At 34.4% G+C, this 14980-nt stretch overlaps 1 protein-coding gene across 1 annotated transcript in view; it reads left to right on the top strand.

Moving 5' to 3' along the window:
* The first annotated feature begins 6697 nt into the window (after nt 1-6697).
* LOC123533999 (uncharacterized) overlaps nt 6698-14980 on the top strand; it is a 31780-nt gene continuing 23497 nt past the window's right edge. The window contains exons 1-4 of the mRNA XM_053520338.1: nt 6698-6747; nt 10999-11393; nt 12952-13062; nt 14189-14300. Coding sequence (XP_053376313.1) covers nt 11019-11393; nt 12952-13062; nt 14189-14300 — 598 coding nt within the window. The 5' untranslated portion in view covers nt 6698-6747; nt 10999-11018. The remainder of the gene's footprint in view (nt 6748-10998; nt 11394-12951; nt 13063-14188; nt 14301-14980) is intronic.

The following is a 14980-nucleotide window of genomic DNA, read 5'->3' as shown; positions in this document are numbered from 1 at the left end:
CTACATGTACATACCTGTACTACCTCATGTAGTAGAAGTGAACATCCCAAAATAGAATACACAGCTTTGAAAAAGGTCAGTCTACCAATCAATGTCAATATCTTATATCTGACTACTTTTTAACCTATATAATTACCACAAAATAGTGTAAAACTGGGTCGAGAGATGGTACATGGAGGCTAGTGTTCAGAATATGACAGACAATAGATACTGCTGCTAGTGATATAACATCTTTTTTTTGTGCACTTTAGGCTTTTAAATTCATAAAAAAGGGAGGTATTTATATCTCTAACAGGTTTTGTGTTTTGTGAATTTTATATGAGCTAGTCTCAATGAAACTCTTCAGCTTTTTTGATTACTTACATATATTTATACCCAGGGTTTACTGGTTAGAGTGATAAAATCAACTCGTATGTAGTATATATTTAACCTGGTCATCACTGTAATTGTAAAGTTCATGTCTTTGTGAGGAATCTGAGGACTACTGGCTTAATCAAAACAAAGAACTTAAGGAACATAGTCTTTGTTGAATTTAATAATTTCAAATGTGGATGTTTTATTACTTTTGTTGATCATTGTATGTTATTAACAGCTGGCTACAGGTTTATCAGAAAAGGGAATGTCCAGTTAGGGAAATCAAATAATCCCTCATTAACGTAATTCCCAAACAGGACATTTTTTATTACTTAATATTGTATAACTTTTTCCTGTTTGGGAAGCAAAATCATCACATTTCAACTTGTTTCCTGAAAAAAGCCCATGCATAACTTGATAAGAATGTATCAGTAAAGGACATATGCTGTTTAAACAACACAATTTATCTAAATTTCTACCATTCTGAGTTTTAATGTCTTGCCAAAATTATTATTTAACATTTATATTTTTGAATTTAAAGTCTTTCTGAATAGGAAAGATAACTCCCCAACTTGGAAAGTGATATATAATTTTAAAATTGTCAGTGAACTTATTTATCCACATATGCAAATCTGATCAAATATAAGAAATTTTAAACAAAACTGAAAAAAAGCTATGTTTAACCCTTACCCTGATAAATTTTTGTAATGAACTAAGTCTTATCCATCTTTCAATTTGGACAGTACCATTAACTATTAAAAGGGGTGCTTACCGAAAAGATACTGACTGAATGGTGAACAGTGCAGATCTTGATCATGTGCAGGCTGGTCATGATCTACACTGGTCGCAAAGGCAGAATCAATCGTGTCCAGCATGATAAGGGTTAGAATGTGAAACATACCTACTGAGAAGTTAAAAATAAACTTGAAAAGATGTAAGGGAAATATCTAGAAGAGAATGAATTGTATATACGAATAATTCTACTTAAAGGTCTAATACTAAGGAAAGTGAACATTTTAGTTTCTTTTAAAAAGCACAGAAACTATTTCATTTCATTGGAAAATGAAAGTTGGTATGTAGAAATTCGAAATAAATCGCAGTATATGTACAATTATTTTTCTATGAAGTATGAAGAAAGTTAAAAAGACCTGGGGGGTCATTCTTTCGATTCATTGAAATTTCAACATAATACACGTACATTTCTTTGAGTTCCAAAGACCTTCTGTAAATTTTGACCTGCCAATCTTCATTATTTAGTGTCTTGCAGAAGTCTATGCACTGGCTATGAAAAAAATTGCCAACTCACTTTCCCTTAGTAATGGACCTTTAAGGTATAGGAGTATATCTTTAAAACACAGAAATAATTGATAAACAAACAATATCTTTACCAATATTTTACCTGACCATTATATGTTCTCCCGTACTGTTCCATACGACAGATACTGAAAAGTTGCCCCCCCCCCGCCCCCCTTTGAAAATGAATGCCATTTGTAAAGGAATAAAAAAAAAAAACAGTTGCTGAAAACTGCTTCCACCTAGTTATGCGAAATTTCAACACTGGTACATTATTGCAAATGCATCAAAATGAACATAATGAAAAATAATAATTGTAATTATAGTTCTTTGAAAATGGTGAGTTTTTAAAGGCATTTAACTGGCCAGAAGTGTGGCCCCTTTACGCAGTCCTTTTCTGGAATTCAGTGTTTATTTCAGTATACTGACACTTTTTTAGTAGAGTAATATACATGTTTTACATGCTGTTCAATTTTCATGTGAAACAACTCTTTCATTCTATGATTTGGTGTTGTTTATTTTTTTTCTCAAAAGGTAAGGCTAAGCGTTAAATCAACTTGGCTGGAGCATGGCTTGACCTAAATTCACCTAATATTGATAAATTTCCATCAGATTTAATGCAAACCTTATAAAACTACAGTATTTATTGAATAATTTATTTGATGTAGCTATGAAAAAAATTCTGATTACATGAAACAAATTTTTGTTCTAAAATATGCTCTTGAGATGCCGCTTTGTCAACTGTTTTTTTAAAACATTATTTAGCTTGCCAGATATATTTTGTCTGTTTCAGATTGAACAAGAAATTTGTTAAACTCTTTTAAAACAGCGCATACTTGATTTTTTAATCTGATCGTCTATGGATTTGTCCCAGTAAAGACCACGGTATCAATTTCATCACTGCAACGCTTGAAATAAAGTTTGTAGAAGGTAAAACTAATATATACATTCATTTTGCAAGACATGTAGTGTAGATACAAAATGATTAAAGTTGTCTCCTGAATGGAAGATCATGTACTTGTTTAAAAGTGGTATTGAAATAATGCTAATAAGAAGATACTTACATGCTTTGTGTAAAACTTCAAGGGAAACACCTTTATATTTTTGTCATTTTTTACAAAACTGAACAAAAAATCCCTCTTCACTTTGTAGACGATGTATATGAGTGTCTAGAACCTTTATAGTTCTGTGAGTGTTATCATAGGCTTATCATTATGTTTATATAGGTGTAGCAATCATTATGATAATATAGGTGTAGCAATATGTTATCACAGGCTTATCATTATGATAATATAGGTGTAGCAGTATGTTAATAATTTATAATATAGGTGTAGCAGTATGTTATCACAGGCTTATCATTATGTTTATATAGGTGTAGCAGTATGTTATCACAGGCTTATCATTATGTTTGTATAGGTGTAGCAGTATGTTATCATAGGCTTGTCTTTATATTAATATAGGTGTAGCAGTATGTTAATAATTTATAATATAGGTGTAGCAGTATGTTATCACAGGCTTATCATTATGTTTATTTAGGTGTAGCAGTATGTTATCACAGGCTTATCATTATGTTTATATAGGTGTAGCAGTATGTTATCATAGGCTTGTCATTGTGTTTATATAGGTGTAGCCGTATGTTATCACAGGCATATCATTATGATAATATAGGTGTAGCAGTATGTTATCATAGGTTTATCATTATATTTATATAGGTGTAGCAATCATTATGTTTATATAGGTGTAGCAGTATGTTATCACAGGCTTGTCATTATGTTAATATAGGTGTAGCAGTATGTTATCAGAGGCTTGACGTTATGATAATGTAGGTGTAGCAGTATGTTATCACAGGCTTGTCGTTATGATAATGTAGGTGTAGCAGTATGTTATCACAGGCTTGTCGTTATGATAATGTAGGTGTAGCAGTATGTTATCACAGGCTTGTCATTATGATAATATAGGTGTAGCAGTATGTTATCAGAGGCTTGTCATTATATTAATGTAGGTGTAGCAGTATGTTATCATAGGCTTGTCATTATGTTAATGTAGGTGTAGCAGTATGTTATCACAGACTTGTCATTATGATAATATAGGTGTAGTAGTATGTTATTAGAGGATTGTCATTAAATTAATATAGGTGTAGCAGTATGTTATCATAGGCTTGCCATTATGTTAATGTAGGTGTAGCAGTATGTTATCATAGGCTTGTCATTATGATAATATAGTTGTAGCAGTATGTTATCAAGGCTTGTCATTATATTAATATAGGTGTAGCAGTATGTTATCATAGTTGTATTATGATAATATGCTGTAGCAGTATGTTATCATAGGCTTTCATTATGTTTATGTAGCTGTAGCAGTCTGTTATCATAGGCTTTCGTTATGTTTTTGTAGGTGTAGCAGTATGTTATCAAGGCTTGTCGTTGTGTTATATAGGTGTAGCAGTATGTTATCACAGGCTTGTCGTTATGTTAATATAGGTGTAGCAGTATGTTATCAGAGGTTGTCATTATATTAATATAGGTGTAGCATATGTTATCATAGGCTTGCCATTATGATATATAGGTGTAGCAGTATGTTATCATAGGCTTGTCATTATGTTATGTAGCTGTAGCAGTATGTTATCATAGACTTGTCATTATGTTTATGTAGGTGTAGCAGTATGTTATAACAGGCTTGTCGTTATGTTAATGTAGGTGTAGCAGTATGTTATCAGAGGCATGTCATTATGTTAATATAGGTGTAGTCGTATGTTATCACAGGCATATCATTATGATAATATAGGTGTAGCAGTATGTTCTCATAGGTTTATCATTATATTTATATAGGTGTAGCAATCATTGTGTTTATGTTAATGTAGGTGTAGCAGTATGTTATCACAGACTTGTCATTATGATAATATAGGTGTAGTAGTATGTTATTAGAGGATTGTCATTAAATTAATATAGGTGTAGCAGTATGTTATCATAGGCTTGCCATTATGTTAATGTAGGTGTAGCAGTATGTTATCATAGGCTTGTCATTATGATAATATAGTTGTAGCAGTATGTTATCAGAGGCTTGTCATTATATTAATATAGGTGTAGCAGTATGTTATCATAGGCTTGTCATTATGATAATATAGCTGTAGCAGTATGTTATCATAGGCTTGTCATTATGTTTATGTAGCTGTAGCAGTCTGTTATCATAGGCTTGTCGTTATGTTTTTGTAGGTGTAGCAGTATGTTATCACAGGCTTGTCGTTATGTTAATATAGGTGTAGCAGTATGTTATCACAGGCTTGTCGTTATGTTAATATAGGTGTAGCAGTATGTTATCAGAGGCTTGTCATTATATTAATATAGGTGTAGCAGTATGTTATCATAGGCTTGCCATTATGATAATATAGGTGTAGCAGTATGTTATCATAGGCTTGTCATTATGTTTATGTAGCTGTAGCAGTATGTTATCATAGACTTGTCATTATGTTTATGTAGGTGTAGCAGTATGTTATCACAGGCTTGTCGTTATGTTAATGTAGGTGTAGCAGTATGTTATCAGAGGCTTGTCATTATGTTAATATAGGTGTAGTCGTATGTTATCACAGGCATATCATTATGATAATATAGGTGTAGCAGTATGTTCTCATAGGTTTATCATTATATTTATATAGGTGTAGCAATCATTGTGTTTATAAAGGTGTAGCAGTATGTTATCAGAGGCTTGTCATTATGTTAATATAGGTGTAGCAGTATGTTATCAGAGGCTTGTCATTATATTAATATAGGTGTAGCAGTATGTTATCATAGGCTTGTCCTTTTGATAATATAGGTGTAGCAGTATGTTATCATAGGCTTGTCATTATGTTTAAATAGCTGTAGCAGTATGTTATAATAGGCTTGTCCTTATGTTTATATAGGTGTAGCAGTATGTTATCACAGGCTTGTCGTTATGTTAATGTAGGTGTAGCAGTATGTTATCACAGGCTTGTCGTTATGTTAATGTAGGTGTAGCAGTATGTTATCACAGGCTTGTCGTTATGTTAATGTAGGTGTAGCAGTATGTTATCACAGGCTTGTCGTTATGTTAATGTAGGTGTAGCAGTATGTTATCACAGGCTTGTCGTTATGTTAATATAGGTGTAGCAGTATGTTATCACAGGCTTGTTGTTATGTTAATGTAGGTGTAGGTGTAGCAGTATGTTATCGCAGACTTGTCATTATGATAATATAGGTGTAGCAGTATGTTATCACAGGCTTATCATTATGATAATATAGGTGTAGCAGTATGTTATCACAGGCTTGTCATTATATTAATATTGGTGTAGCAATATGTAAAATATCAAAGGCTTATCATTATGTTAATATAGTAGGCATAGGAAATAGAGATCAATATAATTGCACCTTTACTCATCCTACCTGTTCTGTATTACAAAAGTGCTTCTATTGTGACATTTTGATACAAGCAAAAATGTATTATCTGCACTATAAAATACTTGCTGGTATTAAACCGTTTTCATTTTCCACTCAATTGTTTAATTGAAAGGGAAGTAAACTAATAGATATCTCTGCTTGTAGGTATGGCTAACAAGAGTTCTATTCTTTGGGTACACTTTAAATTAAATATAAACTCTGGTTAATGATATTAACAAAACTAGCATAAATTGCACATTTTATAAAATCATTTTTGGTTATTTTAAGGACTTAGAAATCAATTTCAATACTTTATTTAATGTATTTCTATTGTTGAGATTTTTAGGGTCTATCTCTAAATATAGGTGTAGCAGTATGTTATCATAGGCTTATCATTATGTTAATATAGTTATACCATTGTATTATTATACATTTAGTACCATTGTGCTGTGATTAGTATGCCATTGTGTTCAATATTATTGATACACCATTATGTACTAATTGGTTACCATTGTGTTATTATAGACCTATTATGTATTATTGTTTTATCATTATGTTATTGTATTGGTGAATCACAATATCAAATGATCAGATGGTACACAGTGGAGAGAGAACTGACTGTTAGGAACGATTACACATTCAGTTTAGATTCATACTGCGGTACTTCTAGTCATTGTGGATGGAATCGTATCAATCACACTCTGGCTTACAGGTAACTTGGAGATCTTAAACACTCATATGCACGAAAGGTGTCACTATCACACTCTGGCTTACAGGTAACTTGTAGATCTTAAACACTCCTGTGCACGAAAGGTGTCACTATCACACTCTGGCTTACAGGTAACGTGTAGATCTTAAACACTTCTGTGCACGAAAGGTGTCACTTCCTCATTGCTTTTCATGTTGCTTCTGTAATACAGAATCAGAACTCTGTATTGGACTTTAAAGTCCTCATTGACAATGAAATTGCACTTTAAGATAAATATTGATTCATAATCTTATCTTAGACTATCAATTTTACTTTAAAGCAAATTAGATATTTGTAATAACAACTGATTATCTACCTTTCATATTATCTCATTATCTCTTAAGAGCAGGCAAGTTCAACATGCAGTGTTATGCGAATTTGTTGTTACTAAGAAATATTTTTGAGAATTATATAAATTCAAACTTATAAGCTCATACTTGTATAATGTTTAATATACTTTTTGCTCACTTTCTTAGGTACTAAATTTACTCTGTTTATTTGAAGTTATACGTTTTTTATTCTAAAGATCAGAGTTTGATTTATTTACAAATAAAGTAAAAAATTAGATGTACTCTAATGTTTGATCTCTGAGTACTTTCAGTAGGACCTAAAATATAATCATTGTCCTTACTGACATGGAAATGTCATGTCCGATGCCTGTGAAGTTGCTTTTTAGCTCACCTGAGCCAAAGGCTCAGGGTGAGAATATTGTGATCACTCACTGTCCGGCCGTTTGTCTGTCCGGCATCCATCCGTCCGTCCACACTTTCCTTTAAACAACATCTCCTCCTAAACCATCAGGCCAGTTTTGATGAAACTTCACAGAGATGATCCTTGGATGGTCTTCTGTAAACATTGTTCAAAGAATTGAATTCCGTAATTGAATTGCCTTGGCAACCAAAAGGAAAAGCTTTAAAAAAATCTTCTTGTCCAAAACTACAAGGCTTTGATATTTGATATGTAGCATCGTCTAATGATCCTCTACCAAGATTTTTCAAATTATGCCCCTAGGGTCAAATATGGCCCTGCCCTTGGGGTCACATGGTTTACATATACTTATATAGGAAAAACTTTGAAAATCTTCTTGTCCAAAACCACAGGGCCTAGTGCTTCTATATTTAGTATGTAGCATCATCTAGTGGTCCTCTATCAAGATTGTTCAAATTATCCCCCTAGGGTCAAATATGGCCCTGCCCCGGGGGTCACATGGTTTATATTGACTTATATAGGGAAAAACTTCGAAACTTTTCTTGACCAAAATCACAGGACCTAGGGCTTTGATATTTAGTATGTAGCATCATCTAGTGGTACTCTACCAAGTTTGTTCAAATTATCCCCCTGGGGTCAAATATGGCTCCGCCCCGGGGGTCACTTGGTTTATATAGGCTTATATAGGGAATAACTTTGAAAATCTTCTTGTCCAAAATCACAGGGCCTAGTGCTTTGATTTGGTATGTAGCATCATCTAGTGGTCCTGTACCAAGTTTGTTTAAATTATCCCCCTAGGGTCAAATATGACCCAACCCTAGGGGGTCACATGGTTTATATTGACTTATATTAGAAAAAACTTTGAAAATCTTCTTGTCCAAAACCACAGGGCCTAGGGCTTTGATATTTGGTATGTAGCATTATCTAATGGTCCTCTGCCAAGTTTATTCAAATTATCCCCCTAGGGTCAATTATGGCCCCACCCTGGGGAGCACATGGTTTAAATAGACTTGTACAGGGAAAAACCTTTAAAAAAGATTCTTGTCTTTAACCATAAGACCCAGAGCTTAGATATATCGTATGTATTATTCTGTAGTGGTTCTCTATCAAGATTGTTCAAATCATGACCCCGGGGGTCAATATAGGCCACGCCCGGATGGTCCTTGTTTTACATAGACTTACATGTATTTGTTTTTGAAGCGATGGCAAAGAAATTTGGACCACAAGCATAATGTTTGATACAGATTTCAATATTCATTTCAAATTGTCTTAGTCATGACCTACTGACCTACTTTCTTGTTTTTGAAGGTACAGCTTAGACATTTGGACAACGTTTATAACTTTTGATACTGATTTCAACACTCATCTTCTGAACTACTGACCTACTTTATTGTTTTTGAACCTAGCTACAGCAAAGAAATTCGGACCACCAGTTTTATTTTTAAACAGATTTCAGTAGTTATCTTGAAGAATCTTTACCATGACCTACTCACTAGTTTTTAGCTCACCTGAGCACAAAGTGCTCAGGGTGAGGTATTGTGATCGCTCACCGTCCGGCGTCCGTCCGTCCGTCCGTCCGTTGTACGTCCGTCCGTTGTACGTCCGTCCACACTTTCCTTTAAACAACATCTCCTCCTAAACCAACAGGCCAATTTCGATGAAACTTCACAGGGATGTTCCTTGGATGGCCCCCTTTCAAAATTGTTCAAAGAATTGAATTCCATGCAGAACACTGGTTGCCATGGCAACCGAAAGGAAAAACTTTAAAAATCTTCTTCTCAAAAACCAGAAGCCCTAGAGCTTAGATATTTGGTGTGAAGCATTGCCTAGTGGACCTCTACCAAGTTTGTTCAAATCATGACCCCGGGGTCAAAATTGACCCCGCCCCAGGGGTCACTTGATTTTACATAAGAAAATCTTAAAAAATCTTCTTCTCAAAAACCAGAAGCCTTAGAGCTTAGATATTTGACATGTAGCATTGCCTAGTGGACCTCTACTAAAATTGTTCAAATCATGACCCCGGGGTCAAAATTGATCCCGCCCCAGGGGTCACTTGATTTTACATAGGAAAATCTTCAAAAAATTTCTAAAAATAAACCAGAAGGCCTAGAGCTTAGATATTTCACATGTAGCATTGCCTAGTGGACCTCTACAAAATTTGTTCAAATCATGGCCCCCGGGGTCAAAATTGACCCCGCCCCAGGGGTCACTTGATTTTACATAGGAAAATATTTAAAAAATCTTCTTCTCAAAAACCAGAAGCCCTAGAGCTTAGATATTTGACATGTAGCATTGCCTATTGGACCTCTACTAAAGTTGTTCAAATTATGACCCGGGGGTCAAAATTGACCCCGCCCTAGGGGTCACTTGACTTTACATAGGAAAATCTTCAAAAGTTTTCTAAAAATAAACCAGAAGGCCTAGAGCTTAGATATTTCACATGTAGCATTACCTAGTGGACCTCTACAAAATTTGTTCATATCATGACCCCCTGGGTCAAAATTGACCCAGCCCCAGGGGTCACTTGATTTTACATAGGAAAATCTTCAAAAATTTTCTAAAAATAAACTAGAAGGCCTAGAGACTAGATATTTGACATGTAGCATTGCCTAGTGGACCTCTACAAAATTTGTTCAAACCTTGTCCCCCGGGGTCAAAATTGACTCCGCCCTAGGGGTCACCTGATTTTACATAGGAAAATCTTAAAAAAAAATTCTAAAAATAAACCAGAAGGCCTAGATCTTAGATATTTGACATGTAGCATTGCCTATTAGACTTTTACAAAGTTTATTCAAATCATGACCCCTGGGGTCAAATTGACCCTGCCCCATGGGGTTACTTGATTGTACATAGAAAATCTTCAAATTTTCTAAAAATAAACCAGAAGAGCTTAGATATTTGACATGTAGCATTGCCTAGTGGACCTCTACAAAAGTTTTCAAATCTTGTTTTTAAAGTTACTTAAAGAAAATTCAAACTATATTTTCTCATAATTCTTTTGATTGATTTCTATTATGATCTTTTGACCTTGAAGACTTGTCCTTAAGTGCAATGATAACAGGTGAGCGATATAGGGCCATCATGGCCCTCTTGTTGTTAGTGAAGTTTAAGCAAAGAAATTTGTTTCAAGCAAGCAACTCAACTCAGGTGAGTGATATAGGGCCATCATGTTTATTTGTTTATGTGTTGTAACTTGTTGCTTTGAAAAGTTCATTAACAGTGATAGTTCCACTTTTAATTGGGCTTAAGAACATCAATTACACAATTGCATCTACATTTATCATTATATCAATAGTAACAAAGATATTCTTAAGCTCGATAAAAACTGAAACTTTCACATAAAATTATTAGTATTGCATCGAAGGATATGCTGTTGTTCTTTCACGGAATAATATTGTGCTCATAAAGTCTAGCACTTCCACTTCAGAACTTATATATTTCTTGATATAATAATTTAAATAAAGTATATTGTATTATATATTAAATATAGTATATATTTATCTTTAGGGGGAGATTCAGACTACTTCATGGACAGTATTGTGGCATACAAACTAAAGCATTCTGTGTTTGACCTTGCAATATTAGGGTTTCTCAAGGTGATTGTCCATGCCCCGGCAGTGACAGTTCTAGAGTCAGTGACCTTGAAACTAATTGATCATCCCTATAAAGGTAGTTTACATGTAGCTTCAAAGCTTCTCCATATTTTGAACTTTTTCCTGAGTTTGGGATCTCTGGCGTTCACAACTACCAAAGGAGGATTAGTTCTCTATGACATTTTACATGAGAAGTCATATACACACATGCACGCCACATACAATGCTCTTCTGATCAGCGCCGTGACTTTCTCTCTGATTGAGTTTGGAGTTTTCTGCTACAGCGTGAAGGCAATGAAGAACCTTGAGGTTAGTTATGCATCATGAATTTACAGTGTGCCATTATTTTATCTTGAATTTACAATAATTGTGTAGTTATTTCATCATTGATTCACAGTATGTCATTATTTCATCTTGAAGCTACTGTATGTCATTATTTCCTTGAATTTACAGTATGTCAGTTCACATTAATCCTGAATTTACAGTATATCTTATTATTATGCCCCCGAAGGGAGGCATATAGTTTTTGAACCGTCTGTCGGTCTGTCAGTCTGTCGGTCTGTCCGCAATTTTCGTGTCCGGTCGATATCTTTGTCATCCATGGATGGATTTTCAAATAACTTGGCATGAATGTTTACCACAGTAAGACGACGTGTCGCGCACAAGACCCAGGTCCGTAGCTCAAAGGTCAAGGTCACAGACGTTAAAGGTCATTTTTCATGATAGTACATTGATGGGCGTGTCCGGTCCATATCTTTGTCATCGATGGATGTATTTTCAAATAACTTGGCATGAATGTGTACCACAGTAAGTCGACATGTCGCGCGCAAGACCCAGGTCCGTAGCTCAAAGGTCAATGTCACACTTAGACGTTAAATGTCATTTTTCATGATAGTGCATTGATGGGCGTGTCCGGTCCATATCTTTGTTATCCATGAATGGATTTTCAAGTAACTACGGATAAATGTGTGGCACAGTAAGACGACGTGTCGCGCGCAAGACCCAGGTCTGTAGCTCAAAGGTCAAGGTCACACTTAGAGGTTAAAGGTCATATTTCATGATAGTGCATTGACGGGCGTGTCCGGTCCATATCTTTGTCATTCATGCATGGATTTTAAAATTATTGGGCATGAATGTGTGGCACAGTAAGACGACGTGTCGCGCGCAAGACCCAGGTCTGTAGCTCAAAGGTCAAGGTCACACTTAGACGTTAAAGGTCATATTTCATGATAGTGCATTGATGGGCGTGTCCGGTCCATATCTTCGTCATTCATGCATGGATTTTAAAATAACTACGCATGAATGTGTGGCACAGTAAGACGACGTGTCGCGCGCAAGACCCAGGTCCATAGGTAAAAGGTCCTAAACTCTAACATCGGCCATAACTATTCATTCAGAGTGCCATCGGGGACATGTGTCATCCTATGGAGACAGCTCTCGTTTTAATTTGAACTTACAGTGTATCATTATTTCATATGTCATTATCTTATTTTGAATTTACGGTATGTCATTATTTCATATGAAATTTACATTCAATATGCTATTGGTTCATTTTGAATTTACAGTATGTTATCATTTCCTTGAATTTACAGCATGTTACTATTTTATCTTGAATATTTAGTATGTCATTATTTCATCTTGAATTTACAGTGGATCATTATTTCATGTGTCATTATTTCATCTGGAATTTTTATTACGTTAGTATTTCTTTGGCATCTATGGCAGTGTGTTACCTGGTCATGCATGTTTAGAATGCTAAGAGGGTCTTGCTTCAGTAACAGCATTTAATTTCGATTTTTATATAATTTACACTTAATTTATGAAAATCAGGATAGAACTCTTACTGTCAATTATTTTATGTTTACAGTCTATCAGAATTTGGCACATTTACGATGAAGATGGTCAAGAAATTGACAAGGATGGTAATCCAGTGAAGAAAAAAGTGAGCATAGGAAGAGTGCTGTCCCTTGCAAAACCTGTAAGTACTTATATTTCTTTAGCTACTCTGAACATTCTGCACATTTTCTTTGTCAATGGATTTACTTATATGACAAATGATATAAAATCAGGTCTTGGTTCCTAACCTCTGGCTATACATACATGTATTATCTAAATAAGTGTTATAAATACCTTTTACTAAATTTCAGGAGACTACTTCAAAATTTAAGAACTGGACTGTCTAGTCTGAAATATTTGTGAAGCATTGATTTTCCATTTTATTTGTGCAGTTTTCTTGTGAATATTAATCGTAGAATTAAAATTGCCTAATATAGGAATAAACGCATGAAAATTTTGACAATTTTTTCTAGAGAACTGCTAGATATTGTGTATTGAGTATTAGATGTTGTATATATACATAGTCTAAGGAGATTTTTATACATGTATACATATTTTTAGAATAAAAAGGGAAGATTATTAGGTTATAGTAAAGAAGAAATGTTTTGTAGATTTATATTTCACTGTTATCCAGCTTTAGTCTAAGCTTTTCATGCTGTAATAATCTATCATACCAATATACTTATTGTGATTGTAGCTGATTTTATATATGGACCTTACTTCACTTATGGTCAATCAACAATCAATATGATTTTATTGTAAAACAGTTTGATGTTTGTTTACTTACTGGAAATGACATTTGTGTGTTTCTGTGACTTTCGGATCCAGATTAAGAAATACTGTAAATTCATTTAATTTTGGTGGCATGAAATTGTGTGGTTTCAGCAAAGTCAGCTGTTTCACGAGGACATGACTTTGTTGATTTAATATTTTGTTGATATAGTTAATGGAAATGATGCTTGTTTGTCAGGGTCTAGTTTCATGGATTGACAATGGAATTTAAGAAAAAAAGTTTCTTGTGAATATTAATGAGTTAACAGCAGTTGTGATAATTTGCTTACTTTCTTGAAAAACTTCTTAACACTGACATCTCCCTTTTTTTGTAGAAAATGACCTTATTCTTAATTTTGATATTTTTGCCTTTTGAAAATGCTCATTGTTATTAATTAAGACCTTCTGTTTGCAATATGATTGCTTTCTAGTATGTCACATTGATTTTATGTTTGAAAGTGAGTCTTTAAAAACTTCAGAATTTTACCAATTTCTAGGAAATACCATTGTTGACAACAGCGACATTTTGTCTGTTTGTATCAAGCGGCACTCAGATGATAGCACCATTATATTTTGGTAAAGTGGTTGATGCTGCACAGAAAAGCATGAGTGAGTTCAATTATTTATGAATACTCGGACTTTCAAAATAACTGGAGCTTAAAGGTACTCTTTGTGATAGTGAAGTGTTCTAAAGACCTTGGTACAAATTGTGTACTGTTTAAATGAAATTTGATATGAAGTTTGATGGATATGATTTTTTTGCAAAGTATCTTAGTTTGCATGTTTCAGAAGTGATCTGGAAGTAGTCAAGCTGCTGAGCAAAATTTGGAGTTTTACAAATATTTAAAAATGAGTGCACGGATCCTCTTTGTCTGAGTGGTTAAAGTCTCACTTGCTCCACTTTGCTGTTGGTTTGAAAAATTGCTTGGGGTAAAGCTTTCTTTCACGTGAGGAAGTCATCCAGCTGGCTAGTGGAAGGTCATTGGTTCTACCCAGATGCTTGCTATGCCTGAAGTAAAGCTTGAAGGGGCACCTAAGGTCTTCCCCCACCATCGAAAACTGGAAAAGTCATCATAAAACCTAAATAGTGTTGGTGTGACTCTAATCCCAACAATATCAAACAGGTTAAAACAAGGTCAAAGTTCCAATAAGAAAAGCCATCCTCCACCGTTGAAAGCTGGTAAAGTAGTAATATGACCTAAATTGTGTTTGTAGGACACTAAACCCAGCAGAATCGAACACAAAGATCCAATAAGAAAAACCTGATTCCAAGAATCCAGCCTCACAAT

This window comes from Mercenaria mercenaria, chromosome 12, assembly GCF_021730395.1.
Source record: "Mercenaria mercenaria strain notata chromosome 12, MADL_Memer_1, whole genome shotgun sequence".
Classification (NCBI taxonomy): domain Eukaryota; kingdom Metazoa; phylum Mollusca; class Bivalvia; order Venerida; family Veneridae; genus Mercenaria; species Mercenaria mercenaria.
This window is presented reverse-complemented; position numbering and strand designations above follow the sequence as displayed.